The sequence below is a fragment of the Mytilus edulis genome, chromosome 6 (assembly GCF_963676685.1).
Source record: "Mytilus edulis chromosome 6, xbMytEdul2.2, whole genome shotgun sequence".
In the NCBI taxonomy this organism is placed as follows: Eukaryota; Metazoa; Mollusca; class Bivalvia; order Mytilida; family Mytilidae; genus Mytilus; species Mytilus edulis.
In genome coordinates this window covers 49,976,164-49,998,860 of record NC_092349.1, presented here as the reverse complement: position 1 = coordinate 49,998,860, position 22,697 = coordinate 49,976,164, and the positions used below count along the sequence as shown (strand labels likewise).

Sequence of the window (22,697 nt, the reverse complement as noted above, 5' to 3'; positions counted from 1 at the left end):
TATTTCTAACATAGAAAAAATTAATTTTGGTAATGTCTTAATTATGAACTTTGATTGTGTCTTAACTTGTAAAACGAAAAAAAAAAAATGAAAAATGGAAATGCAAAGAATGTGAAATTTTCATGTGTACTAATTGTACAGACAAAGAGAAATCATTTCTTATGCAGAAAAATAAAATGGAAATGCTTTAACTGTGACGTTTTTTTGTGCAATAAACAAGAAAAACACAAAAGATAAAATGGGAGTGTGAAGATTGCGCAATTCCCATGTGTACTAAATGTACAGACACAGAAAAAAATGGAAATGTTTAAGTTTTGCTGTGTAAATGCTGACTTAACAGACAGACTGTAACATGGAAATGTATGGACTGTAGTATTCTAATGTGTACCATCTGCAGAAAAATAGAGAAAACATTCCATATTTCCTCCTAATTATTAAGCTTTTCAAATTCAAATACCAGGACTTCCACACAGAAATTGAATCTCAAAAACTAATATATGTATGATAATACAGTAGCAGTTTCATTAGAGTTCTTTGCAAAAATCTGAAGACTATAAAGAAAGTTAAAACTAGTTTTTTTGCATGGACATTAAACTCTTTTTGTGCTTTAAATGATTATTATAAAAAAAAATATGTATAAATGTATTGAGTTATTTTTTTTAATTTGTTTAAAATAAAACTTCCAAGACAGAATACAATCAATTGGAAATGTTTACAATGTGACTTATTGATGTGTGACAACTTAAGAAAAAGTGCCAGTGTTATCCATGGGCATGGCAGATTAGAGCTTAAAAGAAAGAATACAATTCACTGGAAATGTATCACATGTGACTCCCTTTTGTGTGACAACTTTAAGAACAAGCGTTAGGGATCTGGCAGATAAAACATGAAACAATTTGTTAGTTTTTGTATAATCTGTGTATTTTTTACAATTGCCAAAGACAGACAACAATCCACTGGAAATGTAGCACATGTGACTCACTTATGTGTGACAACTGTAAGAACAAGCGCCAGTGTCATTTGTGGGCATGGCAGATGAAAACTGAGCCATTTTTGTTTAAAGAATCTGTGTATAAACTTCAAAGACAGAATACAATGGAAATGTAGTACATGTGACTCACTTATGTGTGAACAAGCACCAGGGACCTGGCAGATAAAACTTGATACAAAATGTTTGTAAATGTACAATCTATGTTTTCAAAATGTGTACAATTGCCAAAGACAGAAAACAATCTACTGGAAATGTAGCACATGTGACTCACTTATGTGTGACAACTTTAGGATAGTGCCAGTGTCATCCATGGACATGGCAGATAAAAACTGAGACATTTTTGTTTAAATAATCTGTGTATAAACTTCAAAGGCAGAATACAATGGAAATGTAGTACATGTGAATCACTAATGTGTGACAACCAGCAAGAAAAAGTGTCTGTGTCATCCATGGAAATGGCAGATAAAAAACTGAGACATTTTTTTAAATTACAATCTGTGTATAAACTTTTGAAAACAGAATACAATGGAAATGTAGCACATGTGAATCACTTTTGTAAGACAACTTTAAGAACAAGCGCCAGGGATCTGACAGATAAAACATGCGACACTTCGTTTGTTAAGAAACAATCTGTGTATAACAGTATGTACAATTGCCAAAGAAAGAAAACCATCCACTGAAAATGTGTCCAATGTGAATTATTAATGTGTGACATCTGTAAAAACAAGTGCCAGTGTCAAGGCAGATAAACAAATAGAAAATCTGTTTTTACTGTTAATTTGTGTACAAACTTCAAAGACAAAAAAAATCTTATTGAATGTTGTTAAAAAATAAATTCAATGCTTTTTAAAATCACAGACTTTAAAGATGTTTTGTTAACTATTTATTTTTAGAATACACTGATGCTTCTTTCCGAAACCCTCAGATGGAGGAAGTCAAGGAGGGTTTGTGAATATGGTACTTAGAGAAAATGGGAAAATCAACCCAGTTACCTGGCAATTGAAGAAAATTAGAAGAGTCGTAAAAAGTACATTAGCTAGAGAAACATTGGCTTTAGCAGATGGTATTGATTGTGCAAGACCAATAGCTATTTTTGTATAATGAGCTTATTCTTAAGAAATGTACTTCAGAAGGAGGTATTCCGTTTCAATGTGTGATTGACAAAAAGGACATTTTTGAGGCCATTCATTCAAAGAAAAATGTATCTGAAAAGAGGCAGAGACTGGAAATTAGTTGCATCAAGGACATGGTCGAAAAAAGGAGAGCTAACATGTTTATTGGATTGAAATAAAGGGATGAATTGCTAATGTGGTGCCAATGCACAGAACCTTTCACATTGTTTTGAGACTGGACTTGTTAATACTAACAAAAAATTTTATTTAGAATATATTTTTGGCTTTTTTTTTTACAAAGGATCACAAAATCATCAGTTTAAAAGATGTAGGCATGCAGATTGAAGAATGAAATTTTTACTGACATCAAGTGTGCTGAACACTCTCAGCAGGCTTGTGTCTTGTTTTGTAGGACATCATGTGGAAATGAAGCTGTACAGACTTTCAGATGTACATACCTTCAAAAGATGTTCATAAAGCCGTAAATACACATGAAACATGTATAGGTACCTTGAATCTCCTGAAGAGAAAACTAATCTCTATTTTGAACAGAAAATTAAATTTAACATCTGTGAATTAAAAACATACCTGACAACTTTTCAAAATGCCCATGGGGGTTTTACATGTAAGATGGCTGCCATAGTCCTAAAAAAAACCTTCAAGGGGGCCTTCAAATACATTTAAATGTTGTTGTTTTGCCTTCTTCATACTTTTATTAGCCTAATGTCATTGTAAAATTAATTGTTTTGTTAAAAAATTGTTGACAAAATTGCTCTTTCAAAATTTCAATTTGGGAGCCTCCATGGTGGAAATCCCCCGTAAATAGTGACAGTTGGCAGGAATGTAAAAAATGTCTATAATCAAACAAACTTTGAAAGAGGATTTATCTGAGCCAAAATACAACAACAATTATTACTTCCTATGAACGTTGTTGTTATTCTATATCTGACAGGTGTCTGAGCTTGCAGTCTGTTCATTTAAAAAAAAATCCTGATATAATAAGTCTGCAAGCAGAAACAACATATTATTATTAATTCAAAGTTGAATCTGTTACATCTTGTATATTCTATAACTGACAAAGTTACAATATTTAGAAATAAATGATCACAAAAACAAATTTGATCAAAATTAAGTCCATAAAAAAATAATACAGATTTAATATAAACACATTGTGTGCAACTAAACAAAATTTAGCCCACAAATAAATATATAGATTATTTTGTTTTATTTAATAATAGCAATCTTTGTTATATAGTACATACCTGATTTCAAATAACATTTATGTTTACAAACCGACAAACTGTGTGAACACTTAAACAGACCTTCAATAATTCTTTGGTCAGTTCCAATTGAACAAAGCAATTAGATCAAATCTGACTACAGTCAAAAGCAGCCTTTTAAAAAAACTAAAGTATATGTTTTAAAAATATCCAAAGAAACTAGGCTAATAATTTGTTATGCCAGATACATTTTCGCCTGCATAAAACTCATCAGTAGAGCTTGAATAAAATAAGTTGAGGGGAAAGGAATAAGTTAACCCATGTACATGTATAACTTTGGATGTAAAGGAAAACACTATGAATTGCAAGAAAATGGATATCCATTCATTAGTATTGCAGTAAACATATAAGAAATTTTGAAATGTTGTAAGTACATAAGATCTTAATTCTTGAAACAATTTGTAAAATATTCTTAATCTAATGATTTTATGAAAAGCATACATAATATAATCATTTATCACAAAGTTGTCTTGAAGTATGAATTCTTTGTTTTTAATACAAGATATTATTTGGACTGATTATTGGGAAAATATGTTACTTTTCCCCTCATTTTTGTTATTTGAGCAGTATATCAAAGGTTTCAATAATTAAACATGCACTGGTTAAATGTAAGAAACGTAAAACATTTGCAATTTATTTTTTTCATAATAAAATTTCAGTAAAATTGAAAAGTTATGATTAAAATTTAATTTTAGTTCCACATTTGTAAAGTTTTCTTTTTTTTTTAAATGCACCACAGAATGAACACTGGTGGAAAGAAATGTATGCCCGTTTTTTTTTAAATAATAAAACTCAATTCAGATTATTGACATCCAAATGAAGTTGCATAAAAAAACAAATCAATTTACTGAGGTAAATATCTTATTTAATACCATACACAATAATATGCCCAAGATTCAATTAAGATTAACTATAGTTATAATACAAATTAAATATAGAAACAAATATATACTCCAACAAAATTATTTCTAAAACAATAAACAAACTACTATAACAATCTGAGCTAAAATATATATCACATGTAATACACGATATGGAATGAAAAATATATCTATTTATACGAGATCTAGGAGTATAATATATAACATGGCACTTTTTATTTTACAATATAGCTTGGATCCAGGATTTAAAAAAAGATGTCCTAGCAATCTAATGTTTGGAGTTAAAATTGTAAAAATTCAATGCATTTATCTTATATGAATTTTCTAAATCCACCTCTGCAGTATATTGGTACTTCAATTTAAAAGTCAGACCCTGATACATTAGACATATGAACTCAGAATCGTCAAATGTTGCAAAGGCTAGTTACAATTTTTTTTTCTTTACCTCAGCAAAATTTGAATTTAAAAAGTGAATATTCTCTTCGTCTTGATATTTTACAGCATAATGGTCCGAGACCACAATTATTTCGTAGTGCATTTCTTTTAGAACATAAATGAAAATTAAAAAAATCCCACCTGCGCTTTCTCAATGAAATTTTAAGTGTGTTGTACTACTTTTGGGACAAATTATATCAAAATTATAGAAAACTTCATCGGCTCTAACTCAAAATATGGACAATTTTGTGTTTAGGGTGTCTTGAAATCTTTTGACAGCTTCCGAAGTGCTAATTTTTAACCTTTTTCAGCTGGACCAAATCACTACTTTCCTGTAAAATTCTGGACCCAAATTATTTTACAGTGTAATTTCACCCCCCCCCCCCCCTCCCCCCTACTTACAATTTGAGGCATTAAACATAAAGAAATAAATTTGGAAGGGGTAAAAAAATTAATTGCAAGTAACCCACTGTCAACACTAGGGATGACAATTGTGGTCTCGGACCTAATAACACATATAAATTTTGTGCATTCAAAGCATTTTTTCTGGATTTTTATAAACCTTCATCAGGAAAACTTAAACCTAACATTTTATTTTAGGGATTGTATAAAAACATCAAGAGCTATTACCAAAAGGTGCTGAATAAGAATATTCAATTTCTTCTACAACCAATTTTGACTAGGATGTTGGAACATAAGTTTCTGAAGAATTTATGAATCTTAGTTCAATAAATTAGTGATTTGCTCATAAAAGGCACTCGGAACTATAGTTCTTTTCGTTAAAAAATTAAAAACTGTCTCATGGATTAACCAATTTTGTATAAGCATAAAATAGCAAGAGCAGACATCTCATCTTCTATTTTATTTAATATTTTATAAAAATTCTAAAATTTTCAAGTCTGGGTTCACATAATTGTGTGTCACCAAAATTATATATATATATACAAATGAGAGACTTTTACATTTAAAAAATTTAATAACACATACTTTCAAAAAATAAAATTTTGAAAAAATATTTTGAAAAATAAATCTGCTTGTTAGTATTTTACTCAATTAAAAAGATGTGCCTTAGAATCATTCAGAATTGAAGCACTCATTTAAACAATCTGCTGTTGTGCATATAATCTCTTCATTCCCTTTATTTTAGGATATAAAACTGGTTGCAGTTCATTTATCAGAAATAAAACACTCACTGTATACACACACACCACATAAATTATCTGAATTAAATTTCAGGTCATCGAAATCGAAATATGACTTGGAAATATAATGTCAACTTTACAAAATCCCTGTTACTACTTTAACATATAATTGGCCATACTGTTAGATATATTTTAATCATGACAATAATATTAATTTAGAAAGACATTTTCTATGTAAATTTGTTGACTATTGAGAGAACAAAGAAGTTAAGAACCTGTTGCTCAGTAATTGTCGTTTGTTGATGTGGTTCATAAGTGTTTCTTGTTTTATTTTATAGATCAGACTGTTTGTTTTCCTGTTTGGATTGTTATACAATGAAAGCCATATTTGAGATCAGTGTATAACAAAAAATAGACAATGACTTATAAAAATAACATAGCCTATAGATGAGATCTGATTACATTGACATGAAAAACAATTCTAAAATTTAAAACCTGTTTAATTGAAAAAACAACCTTATCAATAACTTACCAAAGCTTAGCAAATATCAACAGTATAAAACTTTAAAATGTGAACACCATTATAAAATGCCAAAAATAAATGTAAAATATAAGCAAAATTTAACATAAATTCAACCCATGTATGGCATATTAAGCAAAATATCCACTATTGATATGTCAAAAATAATTCAAAGCAATCGCACAATTATTAACCCTTTAGTAGGGCTATTCCATTAAAATATATATGGAAGGGAAGTTTAATTATTGATTGTGTTCATGTGTCTTTTTTTCGGTATGCATCTATTACCATTATGCAAAAAACTGGTTCTTGGTTGTAGAGATATTTTGAAAGTTCTTCCCTACCCTCCCACGTACATTGTAATGGAACAGCCCTTAACAATATATATGGCATAGTCCAGAGTTTTGCTATCAGAAGAGTACACAAAATTGTTGAATAAAAATATAATAATTTTGGTAATAATGCCACTAGGTACTTAAGATTTTGGAACAAACATGAAATCCTGTCAATCTTTTAGGAAATATTGTGGACAAACAATGGACTAATATCCATCATTATACATTCTTGTCTCACTTATAAGTGGATCAAAGTTTAAAACTTTACAAAAAATCTTCACAAATGATTAACAAGCTAAGGGAGGTAATACATTAGAAAAACATAAATATACCCAGTTAATACATATAAAACAAATTTACCCAATAAATACATATAAAACAAAAATAAACTATAAATCTATAATATCAACATTTACGGACCATCTTGTCATCAAGGCTCTTTAAGATACAAAAAAAATATTCACATAATCAACAAGTAGTTTCAGTGGTAAGGTAATCAATATAAACCAAACTGGTGTCTATCTTTTTTTTATTTGTAAACATACATAACACAAAATATGATTCTGTTAAAATCCACTTGTTTTGTGAAATTTTTAAATGAATGCTGGTGATTCAACTTTTGAGCACAATTATTCTACTTAGAATCAGAAATCATCTAAACAAAATACTTGAGTTGGTGTATCAAGCACAAATTTTGTACTCTTTGAGTTTATTCACTTTGAAATATTTCCTGGTTTTCATAGATAGAATTTCTAAAAGGTCAAAAGGTAGAGTTATCACTTTAAATCACCAGAAATCACCTTGTTTCACTGTGATTTACTCGACTCAAGGGTTATTTTCAACAAAATCACATTTGTACTGTCATGACTGCCTTTAAATTTGAAAAATCAAAAGTTGACTTCATTGTTTTTTCTTTTTGAGGTATTTCAAAAATAGATAAATTCTTCCCAATGCTGCCTCTTTTCTATAAAGGAAGTCATTTTTGAATAAACACTTTAGATTAAAAAATGAATAACAATTAATACTGTAGTATCTTTCAATGTATTAATATTTTTTGTCTCTTATAATTAAAACTTTATAAAATTTAAAGGCATGTATATTTGGTATATTCTAGTTTTAAAATTAAAATTAGGTTCTGTTAGCTTCAAAGGAAAATAGAAAAATAGAAAATAGAAAAATTTATGAACAAATTTTTCAATTCATTTTATGTAAATTTAAATACCTTGAAATAGGATTAGAAATGAAAAGTAATAACTATTTTCATAGTTTCCTCTCTATAAAACAATAATTAAGTACCATAAAATAAAATACCATGATACCCTGTTAAAAAATAAAATAAGTCTGAACATTTCTAAAATTTTGATAAAACATATTTCACCACCTTCCTTATTGGAATAAGTTTAGACAACCTTCTGATCAGGGTTCAAGGTCTTCTATTTTCATTTTCCTTTTCAGTATATTTCCCCTGCTGTCCTCAATCAATACAACAATAGTAATGGCACTAGATGGCATGTTATCAATACGGGACAGTTTTAAAGTGAAAGTCATTGGAGGTGGATCGTGAATAAACTCCCAATGATGGAACACCACCCCTTCTGGATCCTTTCTCAGCTCCACTAGGCGAAGACCACATGGTGCTTTAATTTTACTCCTGCAAGAAAGAGAGAGATATTAAAACATTTATTTTTCACTAAGGAACAGAATATTCAATGTAATAAGGGCTTCATTATGTGATATTTTCCAGATGAAGAAATTTTGTAGTTTTAAACTAAATTTCAAATCATCCATGTGAAATGTGACAAATAAATATCGAATCAAAACAGGATCACAAGAAATACATACATAAATGTTATCTTACAGTCTTTAAGAAAACAGTGGACATTTAAATAAATTATCTCAGTGTAAACTTTTAACAATTATATAATATCCTTGTCATGAGTTGGCTCATCTCCTTAGAATAGTTCCTATGCCATCTCTTAAAAGAACTCATAAATGTGAATATCATTATATGTTCAGGTATATCAAATCCAATCTTTTATGGTAATATTCTTTACAAAGCACAAATATTTTGGCATTTACCTCAAAAGCTAACAAAACCTTCAAACAGACTTATTAAGAAGGGATTTACAATGTAGTTACGATACTGTTGTCAGATCATTAAAGATGGCATATTTTGGTTTTAATATTGATTCACTTATAGGGTCATTGCATCAGAATCCAACACATTTATTCTAAAACCAGTTGTTGGCATGATACGGGTAATGTTCTTCTCATATATTATATGATGGTATGATACTAAAGCCCTAAGGGGAGGGATTGTGCTTGATATTCATATGATGACGATATAGTCTTTCAATCAATTTAATTAAAGTCTTGAGCTGGCAAGTCAGTAACTGCTAGTAGTCCTTTGTTAATTTATGTATCATTGTCATTTTGTTTAGTTTCTTTTGTTACCTATTCTGGCATCCGACTGGGAATTCTATAAAACTGAGTTTCACTGCATGTATTGCTGTGTGTATGTTTTTTCTACATTGGCTAGAGGTATAGGGGAGGGTTGACATCTCAAAAAACATCTTTAACCATTGTCTTATTTTTGCCGCTGTCCCAAGTCAGAAGCCTCCAGCCTTTGTTAGTCTTGTATGATTTTTAACTTTAGTTTCTTTTATATATTTTGTAGTTTAGTATGACGTCCTTTATCAGTGAACTAGTACACATTTTTGTTAAGGGGCCAGTTGAAGCACGCTTCCAGGATTTTTTCGCTCTATTGAAGACCCATTGGTGGCCAGGTTGTTGTCTCTTTGACATATTCCCCAATTTTGTTCTCAATTTTAAACTTACCCTGAGACAGATGGTAAATATTTCTGATTGCATTGACTGGTCTGATTAAACCATCTGTAAAACAAAATTGATACATTTTCAATGAACAGGTACATCATATTTGTTTTTAGTTCATTGTTTTGTACATAAATCAGGAGGTTAACTTCTCCTTCATTGTGGAATTATTTTACACATTTCAAGGTTTTTTTTCATAGCTGACTATGGGATATGGGTTTTGCTCATTGTTAAAGACTGTAAGGTGACCTATAGTTGTTAACTGCTACATAGTGAACCAGTATTTCATTTGGTCTCCACAACTGTGGAGAGTTGTCTCATTGCAATCATACCACATCTTCAAATTTTTATGTATATATGTATGCAAGAACACTTTTGCTTTTATTTTTCATTGAAAAAAAGGTTCAAAATACGTGCAGGTCTCACTATAACGATTTTTTGCACTGCACAACTCATCACTGAGGAAAAAATCTATTTTTATTGATATCCCATTACTGTGGATTTATTCATTTTTGTGGACACTAATTTTCGTGGATTGAGTCAAACTTTCATGCTCGTTGATATTTAATTTCCTGGCTTTGCCAAAGTCTGCATTTAAGAGCCTATAGGAAATTTGTCATTCCTTGAACATTTTATTTCGTTGTTCGACTATAAACACAAATTTCCACGAAAATTTTAATCCAACAAAATAATAATAAATTCACAGTAAGTGGCTTGCCAAAGTCTGTATACAAGCCTATAAAATATTTAGACTGTAAATGAATATTTTAATTCATTGTTTACCAATGAAATCCATAAAAAAGTATACCCAACAAATGACAAAGAAATTAAGGGGGTAGACCTTAGTTCATGGAGATAACTCTTTAAATCAGTTATGCGTTTGTAAAAGTCAAGTTTCGTCAATGAATTTTAAGCATTTACCTGAAACAGATTGGAAATAATCTATGTATCCAAGAAGTTTAGAACATATTTATGAAAATGGCTGACACAAATGTACTGATGATTTTAGGAGTTATTTCCCTTAACCTAGGTCTACCTCCTTAAAGTAACATACTTATGGTAATGTAAAAGTACAGCAGACGACCTATACCAATGAGCTCCACCATCTTGGTACATAATATCTGGAATTCTGATTGGTTCTTCTGGAGAGTTAGGTAACATAGCTGGCACTGTTGTCATTGGAGACTGTGAAGTAGACCGTGAAGGCATACGAACAGGTGACTGAGGCCCTGAGGTAGAACTGGTGGAGGAGCAGGAACTGTTTCTTTCTAAAAATAGATTTGGTTACACGTACATCAATGTACACTACAATAATAGTTACTGTATATTCATTTATTTTTGTGGGTACTAATTTTCACGGATAACAATAAAATTAGATTTTCATGAATACTTGATTTCATGGGTTAATTGCCGAAGTCTAAAAAATCATTTGTTAACCACTTAAATTTGTGGTTGAAACATAATGCTCGAAATCCAAGAAAATATTTATATCCCATGAATGATAATGACTTGACAGTACATTGTGTGTTGTTTTGTAACAGTAAATAGTACTGTGGCATCATTTATTTTGTGAATGAAGGTAAAATCATGTTTTTGTGGATAGTTGATTACATGGTTTTGCAATAATCTGCATACCAGCTGTTATATGATTTGTACTTTGTTGAACATATACATTCATGATTTTCCAATACCATACACGTAGCCAGGGGGTTTCGGGGGGTTCAGACGAACTCCCCCTGTCTGAACCCCCCCCCCCCTTGAAATCAAATAAGCACTGTTAAAGTCAACGTTTTGTTCAAATTGTGACTGTTAAAGTTACGGGCCTGAATACCCATGTGATTCATGGAAAATGATACCCAATGAATTATAATAAATTCACAGTAGTAATAAAAACACTCTTTTAACATACCTTGTCTACAAGTTTTGTTTAGTAGCTTCCCTTCCTGGCTAAGAAGAAGTTCCGTCACAACTTCAAATCCATCTTCATGACGTAACATCTGATGTTTCTCTGTTCCATCATAATTCTTAATGCTAATGGTCATTGATGAAGGTGATTTTTTGGACTTAAACCCTGTCTCTAGTTTGACAACTAAAGGTTGAGGTGATACACTATTGCTGCCGATGGAGGAAGGCTGAAAAAATATATCATGGTTGTCAGAACTACAACTAGAGGCTCTCAAGAGCCTGTGTCGCTCAACTTGGTAAAATTACACAGATAAATTCATGACAAAATTGTGTTTTGGTGATCATGATGTGTTTGTAGATCTTACTTTACTGGACATTCTTCTTGCTACAGTTATCTCTATCAATAATGAACTTGGCCCAGGAATTACAGTGGAAAATATATTCTAAAAATTTACAAAAATTTACAAAAATTTATGAAAATTGTTAAAAAATGACTATAAGGGCAATAACTCCTTAAGGGGTAAACTGACAATTTTGGTCATGTTGACTTATTTGTAGATCTTACTTTGATGAAAATAATTGCTGTTTACAATTTATCTCTATCTATAATAATATTCAAGATGATAAGCAAAAACTGCAAAATTTCCTTAAAATTACTAATTCAGGGGCAGCAACCCAACAACCAGTTGTCCGATTTGTCTGAAAATTTCAGGGCAGATAGATCTTGACCTAATAGATTATTTTACCCCCATATCAGATTTGCTCTAAATGCTTTGGTTTTAGAGTAATAAGCCAAAATCTACATTTTACCCCTATGTTCTATTTTTAGCCATGGCGGCCATCTTGGTTGGTTGGCCGGGTCACGGGACACATTTTACTAACTAGATACCCCAATGATGATTGTGGCCAAGTTTTGTTTAATTTGGCCCAGTAGTTTCAAAGGAGAAGATTTTTGTAAAAGTTAACAACGACGAACGACGACAGACGCCGGACGCAAAGTGATGGGAATAGTTCACTTAGCCCTTTGGGCCAGGTGAGCTAAAAATGTGACTTTATATTGATTACAGTATACAAAACAGAGACACCATTATTTCAATCATTTTTTGGTAACAGAAATTTACTTGCTTCCAACCCATCTCTCAGTAAAAATATCATGTGATGTCTGAGACCTTCATACATTGTTGCTGCTGTTGATAGTACAATATTTCAATTATGACCCTTTAATGAATGTTAGAATGTGATTGTTCTCCAGTTTTCTACTTGTTTTTCAGACAGGATTGAACACTGTCTTTATCTTAAACGTATAAACTTCTCCAGAGGCGGATTTAGGCCAGGCCCCCCTTTTTGGGAAAAAAATTTGGTTGCTTATATAGGGAATCACTGAAGCGTGACTGGAGCGGGCCCCCTCTTAGGTCAGTCAGTGGGCCCCCACTTATGAAAATTCCTGGATCCGCCACTGTTCTCCATTATAACCAAAGGGCTGAATAAATATCTTATCTTAATAATAAGATGTTCCATTTTTTTTGGTAATGTGTTTATTGGCAAATTACTTTATCTTTGACAATTTTATCATGATAATATGAACACTGTTTTTTTTTCCACATCAGTTGAAAATGTATTTAACTTGCAACAAATCACATCTCCCTTTTTATTCATTAAAACGTACCAGTGAAAAATTGTTTTTAACTCCATCAATGTCCATTAGAAAAATATTTAAATACTTTTTTCAGTTTTATTAGCGAAACCATTTTTTTTCTGTGAATACCTAGATTGCCTAATTCTTGTACTTAAATGACATCTTTAAGATCTTATAATTTTTAGCCTCACCTTTCTTATTGGGCTATTAAATAAAATTTGCAAGGTGCATTAGATGGACTGACACTGGATTGCCTCCCCTTATCTTCATGGGAAGTCTGCATTTAACTATCTTCACTGGAGCTTCCTAAGCTGATGTGTTTTGATTTTTTATGTTCAGGATGGTAGCCACATATTGTTACCTACTTTTCATCTTTTTATGAACCCTTTTATCTCATATAAATTTCACTCTTACCTTTCTTATAGGACTATTAAAATAAAGTTTGCAAGGTGTATTAGATGGACTGACACTGGATTGCCTCCCCTTATCTTCATGGGAGGTCTGCATTAAACTATCTTCACTGGAGCTTCCTGAGCTTATGTGTTTTGATTTTTTATGTTCAGGATGGTAGCCACATATAGATTTGCCATTTTCTTCGTTTGTGGTTGTTTTTGGAAGACTTTCTCTGCTGCTGCTTGGTTCTCGGCTCCTTTCTGAACTTTCCCTGCTGACCTTTGACCTCTGAACTGTGAACACTCTGTGGATGTCATCAAACCCTCTAGCCATGATACCTGTAGGAGTGTGGGCCAGGTCAAAGGTGTGGCCCAATTCATGTAGTGAAGCACCAAGTCCTGTGGCATAGTTACCCCAGTAAGTTTCTCTGGAAGCGAACAAAAAGAAATTGTCATATATTTTCTTTGTAAGACGTGTATTTTCCTATTTTTGTTTTATCAAAAGTAGTTATTTTGTAGTTAAATATTTTAACTTCAGTTTTATTTCTATTTTATTGTAATGTTTCCTAATTTAAATAATGGAAGTTGGAAGTTTCAATTCTTTTCAGAAGTTGGTTTTTAGACAAATTTTGCTATTCTGATCAGCATGATCAGGCCCTATAACTTTTTTATGCTTTTTTCTAATTTCTGGTCTGCAGCATACCTGATGAAAGTAATTCTAGAAACAAAATGTTGTGAATGCTAAAACTGGTATACTTCATACTAGTTCAGCATAACAAGTGATTACATATTGCTTCAATGTGATGACACTATTACAGCTGATTTCATAATGCTTGCAAAGTAAAACTTTGGTTAGCTTGCTTGCTTTGTTTGTATAATTGTTTATACAAGCTTTGAAATAAAATTGACATCTTTAAACAATTTATATAGGCATAGATTAACCTGTATATATCATATTTGAATTTAATTGGGTTTGTTTTCTAATGATTGTACAATATACAAACAAAGCAAGCAAGCTAACCAAAGTTTTGTTCTACATGCATTAGGAAATTAGCTGTAAGTAAAATTGGTTTTCTTACAGCATGTGTTAAGGAGATTATTTCTATCAATTGATTGAGCTGCAGCTCTCCAGTGGCAAATATCTTATTTGTAATTAGCATCAAATATACAGTGATTATATATTGTTTGAATGTGATTCTACCAGAACTGAATTTCTTATTTGCTTGAATTTGATGCTGCAATATATCAGAAGTATATTTTTTATTTTCTTTTACATTATACTATGATGAGTCTATCAGAAATCAATTCTTATTTTCTGGAATTTGATGCCATCAGAAATCAATTCAAATTCAAATGATGAAAATAATTCAAATTTCAATTAAAAACATAGGCATGCATATATCTTTATAAAGGGACATATTATTGTAAAAGTAACACAACCCAAATTTGAACTTGATCTATGTTTTGTGGTAATATGCATTATAAATAAGTTTCAAAACATTTGGTTAAGCAAACTAAAGTAATTAAGAGAACAGAAACTTGTTTTGGAATGTACAGACATACAGAAAAGCCAAAAGAGTAATTATTAACTTCAGAGGGTCTGAATTTCACTGAAGAACCGTGAAATCCAAGACTTGATTACAGGCTTTTTAGAATGTTGTAAAACTTACCTGTCCTTTGTGTAAATACTACTGAATTGGCATAATTCCTGTTATGATAATTTGTTGACAATGTCATATGAAACGAATTGAGTTCCCTCCACCAAATAGCATTGACCATGACATAGAACTAACTAATGGTATTTTGTCACATACATGTAGCATTGACCATGACTAGACTTAAACTAATGGTATTTTGTAAAATTAAAGTCAAGTTTTATTGATGCCAAATACACAATGTATCTATTTGAATACAAAAAAATGTCAATAATGAAATAGCACAAAAAATCCAAAAGATGTCTAAATTCAAATAACTTTTTATATATCATATATATTGACATTTTGTCTTACCATGCTACTGACATTTTTTTAATTAATATCTATTTTAATTGCTTTCAAAAGTTTAATTGTTTTGCAATTCTTAAACAATGGCTTATAAAATAGAATTTTAATAAATATATAATTTAATGAGGTGAAAAAACAAAATGATTCTGTGAAAAGAAAGTCATTGGTATCAAAGCCCCAACTCCACATAAACAATGATAAATAAGTCAACATAAAAAAAATTATCATGCAAAATTATTATATATACATGATACTGTAAGTTATGAAATTATACAAAGGTTTTTATTAATGCAAATGATGTGTCTGGATGAGTATTGCAATATAAAGGACAGACGGAGGTAAAACAGTATACCCCCCCTTTTTTAAAGCGGGGGTATAATAAGATCTCACATCATGGGGTGATACATTTACTATGTACATGTAACTGTATACAGCCTTTACTGCAAATGCAATCATTTTAAATCTCGATTTTTGGTTGGTAAGTATCAAAATTGCAATAATGCTAGTAATCTTTTCTGAATTTCAATATATAGACACAACAAAAACTAGGTCAGATGAATTCTGCAAAAATTTGTTTGACAAAAATAAAGAAATTTTACAAAAATATATACATTGTAGGGGGAAAGAGGGGGTAAATTTGATGACAACAAGAAAGTGAAAAGAAGAATATAACCTATAGGCACTATCATCCATAAATTTTCTTCTGTCAATCTTTCTGTTATCTGTAAATCTTTGGCTAACTTCATCCACATTTCTGGCCCATGTGTGAAGACTTCCTGTCCCAAATAAAGCTAAGCCTCCGCCACCTGAATAAAAATTAAAAATAATTATAAGATCATAAGTCAGAGTACAAAAATCCATTGTTTGCAACAGAAAAATTTACTGGTAATTTACAATGTAACACTAATAATAAGTTTTCCTTTGAACATGTTGAATATCCCAATCTTTAGTTTGTCTGCCAAAACGTTTCCTGTATTAGATCATCCTCAAGGCTCGCCACAACAATCAACACAGTAAAAGCGTGCTAGTTAATTGCCCATGGATTTCAAATTTTGCTCCCAAGAAGCCTCATAGAGAAGTTTATGTTACCCTTGATCGTAAACCAATCAAGAATGTTTTCTTATAATTTCTGAACATTTGGTGACCCCAATATACATGTATGCATTTGACAAATACATATGTTACTTTATCTTGTAGATGACACCATGGCTAAAATGATCCCTTATTATAAAACATCTATTGCATATTTATATTTTGCAGCTGCATGTTATTGTTTATTCCTGTCAAGCAAATTTCATGGGATCATTCACATAACACACATTAATGACCTAGTTTATAAGTAGTTTCTTCAAATTCAAAATTCAGGATTATTTAAATGCATTGAGCTCTCTTCTATCTATATATATAGATATAAACATGATAAATGCTATCATTGACTGTCCCTTAAAACTGAATATCCATTTCCAAAAATTAAAATGAAGAAGTTTTCTTGCAAACACATACATTTTTGTACATCATTGTACATCTTCAAATTTTAAAATTCAGGATTATTTAAATGCATTGACCTTAATTTTCTATATATAGATATACACATAATATATGCTAGCATTAACTGTACCTTAAAACTGAATATCCTTTTCCAAATGTTAAAATAAAGAAGTTTTCTTGCAAACACATACAATTTGTACATGAGCACATGTTTAAGTGTATTCCTTGAAATTATGTTTGATTAAAACTTCCTGTTATTTTTGTGGGAAAAATATGGGGAAATCCCTTCTTACACAAATTCAAGTTATTCATATATAATTTGACCTGACAAACATCTTAATCACTTATTAATTCTAAGAATATTTTTTTTAATTAAATAAAATTTGACAATGAAATTTAAACATTGTTAAAGAGTACATGTATGAACCAGATATTTTATACATATTTATTAAAAAAAAAATTGGGGAGGGGGGGAGGGGGCGTATTTTTATCTCAAATATTTAGAACAAAGAGGGTAAATTTTTCTAAACACAATTTTGTTTGAAAAAAAGCTTCGTCAAAGAATCTTAAACATGTTTACTTTGATTTTCCAACTTAAGGTGGTACCTAACACTACAGGGAGATAACTCTGTAAAGTCAGCTAAAAGTTTTAATTACGTTGTGTTGTAAAGGGAATATTAAGCTTCACAGTGATCAATATTGGTGTTTGTCAAACTGCTATAACCAGTGTAATTTTTCTGATAAAATGGTTGGTTCAAAATTTTAGAAATTTTTATATTTTTGTTAAAGGGTCAAAGTAGATACTTTGTCAAAATTTTATGAAAATTAAACGAGCCAAATTAATTTTAGTGAAAGTGTTGGGTACCACCTTAAACAATGAAAACATAATTTTTTTCATCTTACCTAAAGCAGTATGGCCTTTTGTAGATTTCAATATTTCTCCGTGAGTTTTTGGCACATAGTTTTCTGGAGGGAAATATCTTGTGAATGACATAAAACAAAACCATTTACAATAGTCTTTTGATGCAGAATCAAATTCAATAAGTTCCTTGGCAAAGTATGACCACAGTTCGTCACCTGTCATACTATGAGCTTCATCGCGAGTTAGTTTACTTTGGAATATTTTACAACCCGGTTCATTGTCTTGGCCATGCTCAAGCTGGAATGTAGTTCTTTGGAATCCATGTTCTGACATTTTTTCAGCAGTAAATGACTGAATTAGCATGGCTGCAAGAGTTATCTTTTCTTGGGCACATTGCGGTGAACAATCTTCATCATCTGGCCCTTGAAAATAACCGTCGTCATCGGAACAAATGATGTAAACTGGACGTACATAATGTCTGAATAATGGAGGATGGAAAAACAAGGTCAAAGTCAAAAGTTCGCTTCCCCATTCTATACATATTAAGTTCTTTCCACACACAAGCTTTACCAAAGCTTTGAATCTCCCATCAACAATTGGCCATTCTATCTTATTTGTTTTCTTACAAGAAGAGTTCCACAGGGTGACATCACCTTGACAACATAATTCTAAATCACCAATGAATAAAGGCAAGTGATAACTAATTGTGTCACCATCATTGAAATTCAGAATTTTCATAATCGGAAGGTGCTGTCATTGAATATCATCTGAAGGAAAAAAAAAAAAAAAAAAAATAATATTAGACATGAAAAACCTTTTAATAATGTACAGTATAAATTTGTCACTTACATTTTTTGAAATAGATCTATATCTTATCAGTCATGTGTCAATGCTTATAAAACTTTCAAAAGATTATTGTTTGATTTTAATAAACATTGTGTTGAAAGGCGAAGAACTGTCTGATATAAATTTTATATGGTCATAAATTTTTACTCAGTTAACATGGTTAACGTTGTATTTGGTCTTCAGCTAATGCCAGTGGAGTGTAAATATCAGATAAAAGTTTTGAAGTTTTATTTTAATACATGTTACAAGTCCCATTTAAGGTCATACAATACAGTTACAGGGGAGGTAATGACGTTGCTAATGTAAATTGTTATTTTCGCGACGTCAAACTATGACTTCTCAGGAAAAGATGCAGATTTAGACTGATTTTTATCATTCAAACTTATTTAACATTGTTTAACTTGAAAACGAGTTCATGGACCCCTCTTTTTTTAAATGCCATTTGGTTTGATTACGCGAGAAGATTATGTGTGCCAATTTGCATGAAAGTGTAAATAGTGCAATTTTTTAAAATTTGATCCCGTATTCAGTTTAATGAAAATTTCCATATAGGCTATTTTTTGCCTTATTAAATCAAATATGTAATAAGAAATATACCTTCATGTGCTACTTTTTGAGTTAAATGAGGTCGAAATAAAACAAAAATAAACACAAATTGTTTTTTGTTAAATAATTTGTAATTTCTGTATTTTAAAAGTATCCTTAAAATTTATGCATTTTTTATTCAGAAATAACTCATATTTATCAAATGATCATGAATTGAGAAAAAAACATCATTTTTTGCTGTATATTTATCAAAATTAAAATAAATGCACTATTTACAGTTTTATAAAATTTGGCCCACATGATCTCCCTGCAAAAAGAAAAAAAAATGTCGTTTTAAAAAACAGGGGTCCATGCACTCGTTTTCAAATTAAATCAGTTTGAATGATAAAAATCAGTCGAAAAATGCATCTTTTCACGATATGTCACAGTTTGACGTCGCAAAATAACATTTTACATTAGCAACGTCATTACCTCCCCTGTAACTGTATCATATATGCCCTTAAATAACTGTCAAAAAAGGTGCAATTTCGGTACCCTCATGTTATAGGAGGGTTTGGATGGGGTTAAATGATTAAGAATAATGTCCTGAAAAAATGAAGATTAGAGAATAACGGGCAAAAAAAATGAAGATCAGAGAAATGCGTGGTCTAATTTTTTGAAGATTAGAGAAAAAAGGGGTGAAAATAGACATATTTACACTTGTATGCAAATTTGTCCGCCATTACATAACATCACACAGGTTCCCGTAAACTTTGACTTCATAATTCAAAATATTTGACGTCACAACTAAAAAGTGATTGTTGCTTGACATCAAAAGGTTATTCGGAGGTGATATAAGGTCATTCGGAGGCAAATACAGCTACAGTGGAGTCCCTGGTGTACGCACGGCCGGTGATACCGCGCATTAGCTGATTTCGTTATATCAACAACGTATGGCAAATAAAATTGTTCTTGTTATTGTTTTAGCATTCCTAAACTTGGGATAAAAAAGAATAAAGTTGATAAGTTCCAGATTGAAATAATAACTGCAATCCCGTGATTTACAATATTTGGCCAATGTCCATTAAAAAAAATACAGCATCAGATAAAATTTGTTTTACTAAAAGTCAAATTTTTATCAGTTTGAAATAATTTTTGCTCTGCATCATTGGCAGTGTGCTTGGTTTGAATTTAGCTACCTTTCGTAGCAGATAATCTTTCCTCTATTCAAAATAAGCTCATTTTGGAAGGCATGTGCGAAATCACCTGACATTGGAGGAACTCTCAGAACAGGGTTTCCCAAATTTTGGACACACATTACACAAAATCTTGAGGACGAAACCATACAAACTTATAATTTTATGAAATAAAAGTTTGTTATGAATGTATTCACACAATATTATGCAATGATTGGTTTTATCAATTGAATGAAGTGAAGTCAAAAGTCTTAGGTGCGCGGATACACCGGACTGCACTTAGTCTTTAGTCTTTAGAAGTGTCAACTTGACACTATAATCTCTATCTGTAATTTCGATCACTCTGGTAATTTTATGTCTCTATTGTATTAAACTCATTAGTACATTTGTATTTATTTACTGTAAATACCAAAAGTGTAAATACGTTTATTAAATGTTTACAGAATAACAGACCCCCCCCCCCCCCCCCCCCCCCCCCCATCCAGACCCTCTTATAGGCTTTACAATTTACCAATTGCACAAGTTTTTTTGTACTCATTATCATATAATAATTTTCCGTGTGTAAACACACCGATTTTTGTCTATTTGACATGATTTATGGGACAGATCATGCAGATTCACTGTAAATTCTGCTGTTCGTGTGGAGTTACCTGCTACGTGAATTATTCCCTTCGATGGCTTCCTGATTATGATGTTATTATGCATACTGAAAGAATGGTCTTGTGCCTTTTTACATTAATATCATACCTTCATTTACAATAAAAAAAATCTTGTAACTTTCAATTTCAACCTGATTTTGTATTTTAAAGTTGTCTCCCCTTGACTATCTGTAGTTTTATTATCTCCCCTTTCACGGGCATACTGTATTTCATGGAGTGGACTGTTGAAGTGGAGTACTGGAGTGGAGTGGTGGAATAAACTTTGGAGTACAATATTCGGAGTGAAATTTTGAAGCAAAATTTTATGTGAATAATGCACTGTAGTAAACTATACTGCAATGGAAATAATAATACAAAGATCACAGTCAATCTACATGCAGTGGAAATTTTAAATGATACTCAGCAAACTGTGTAGTGAACGACCTCAATGTAACATAACCAAGTCATTTACAAAGAAAAATAATTTTAAATTCCCTGTCATGATCTACTGATGCATAGCTAAGAGTTTGACATACTGTATGAATTACTTTCGAAGACAGCCTTGGGATTTCCAAGTTCAAAATGAAGAATAAATCCTTGAAGACTGAACCTCAGGCAAGAACCATCAACAACCACTAAACTACAGGCTATTGACTTGGGGAAAGCACAAAAAGAATGTGGAGGGATTAAACATGTTTGTGAGCGCTCAACCCTCCCCTAACCGGCTTGGACAGTGCACGTGACGTGGTGTAACAACACAACATAAGAACAAACTATTAAACTACGAAAACAATTAACTGTTTTTGCACTGTTTCTCTGAGCTGTTTCATTGATTTACAAATCGACACATAAAAAGGTTCACTTGAGCCACTCTTCTGTTTAAATCAAAAAGGTCTATAAATGTGTCAAAAAATCTTAAACGGTTTCCATTTTGTGAATTTTATTTGGATGAATTTTGGATTTATGATATTATTAGTAATTTAAAATTCTTGTTACCTAGCTATCAATTCAGTAATAGAACATATTTCAATAAGAGAAGAACTGCAATTATTACAGTGTTATGTCTGAGATGTGAGAAATTATACCAATAGTTATCAAAGATTATCAGGATTATAACTTAATACGCCAGACGTGCGTTTCGTCTACATAAGACTCATCAGTGACGCTCAGATCAAAATAGTTATTTATTTATAAGCCAAACAAGTATAAAGTTGAAGAGCATAGAACTAGACCCAATATTCCAAAAAAGTTGTGCCAAATACGGGGATAAGAAAATCCTTAGTTTTTTTTTCGAATAATTTAAAGTTTTGTCAACAGGAAATTTATTACAATGACCATATATAATCAATATTCATGTCAACACCGAAGTACTTACAACTGGGCTGGTTATACCCTCGGGGACGAAACATCCACCAGCAATGACATCGACCCTGAGTGGTGTAAACAGTTATCAAAGGTACCAGGATTATAATTTAATTAGCCAAGACTGTTTTAAAGTGGTTGCAGCAAAAGATCAAAAATCAGCATGGTGAGGTTCGGTGGTTCCTTGCATTTTTAAACCCAACTGTATGCATGAACGTCTCATTCGGCAAAAACAAATCTGTGTACCTACCATTACTTAATTCATGCCAAAAAATGCCTTCCAATAATCCATTATTTTTTTTGTAGATCAGCTCTC

At 31.2% G+C, this 22,697-nt stretch overlaps 1 protein-coding gene across 1 annotated transcript; it reads right to left on the bottom strand.

Annotated features, from left to right (window-relative positions):
- Positions 1-5,570: 5,570 nt before the first annotated feature.
- LOC139529114 (uncharacterized) lies at positions 5,571-21,204 on the bottom strand. Its single transcript, XM_071325396.1, has 8 exons — positions 21,129-21,204; positions 17,856-18,581; positions 16,138-16,270; positions 13,484-13,889; positions 11,438-11,660; positions 10,583-10,796; positions 9,535-9,588; positions 5,571-8,347 (listed from the first exon to the last, which is right to left on the bottom strand). The coding sequence occupies exons 2-8, from the start codon at positions 18,550-18,552 to the stop codon at positions 8,113-8,115; spliced, it is 1,962 nt and encodes a 653-aa protein (XP_071181497.1). The 5' UTR covers positions 18,553-18,581; positions 21,129-21,204; the 3' UTR covers positions 5,571-8,112.
- Between the last annotated feature and the right edge of the window lie 1,493 nt (positions 21,205-22,697).

Excerpts from the sequence above, each read along its gene's own strand:
- LOC139529114 (XM_071325396.1), bottom strand. The coding sequence starts at position 18,552 with ATGAAAATTCTGAATTTCAATGATGGTGACACAATTAGTTATCACTTG. Across the intron at positions 16,271-17,855 it reads AAAAGGCCATACTGCTTTAG|GTGGCGGAGGCTTAGCTTTA; the intron begins GTAAGATGAAAA and ends ATTTTTATTCAG. Across the intron at positions 13,890-16,137 it reads ATGGATGATAGTGCCTATAG|AGAAACTTACTGGGGTAACT; the intron begins GTTATATTCTTC and ends GTTCGCTTCCAG.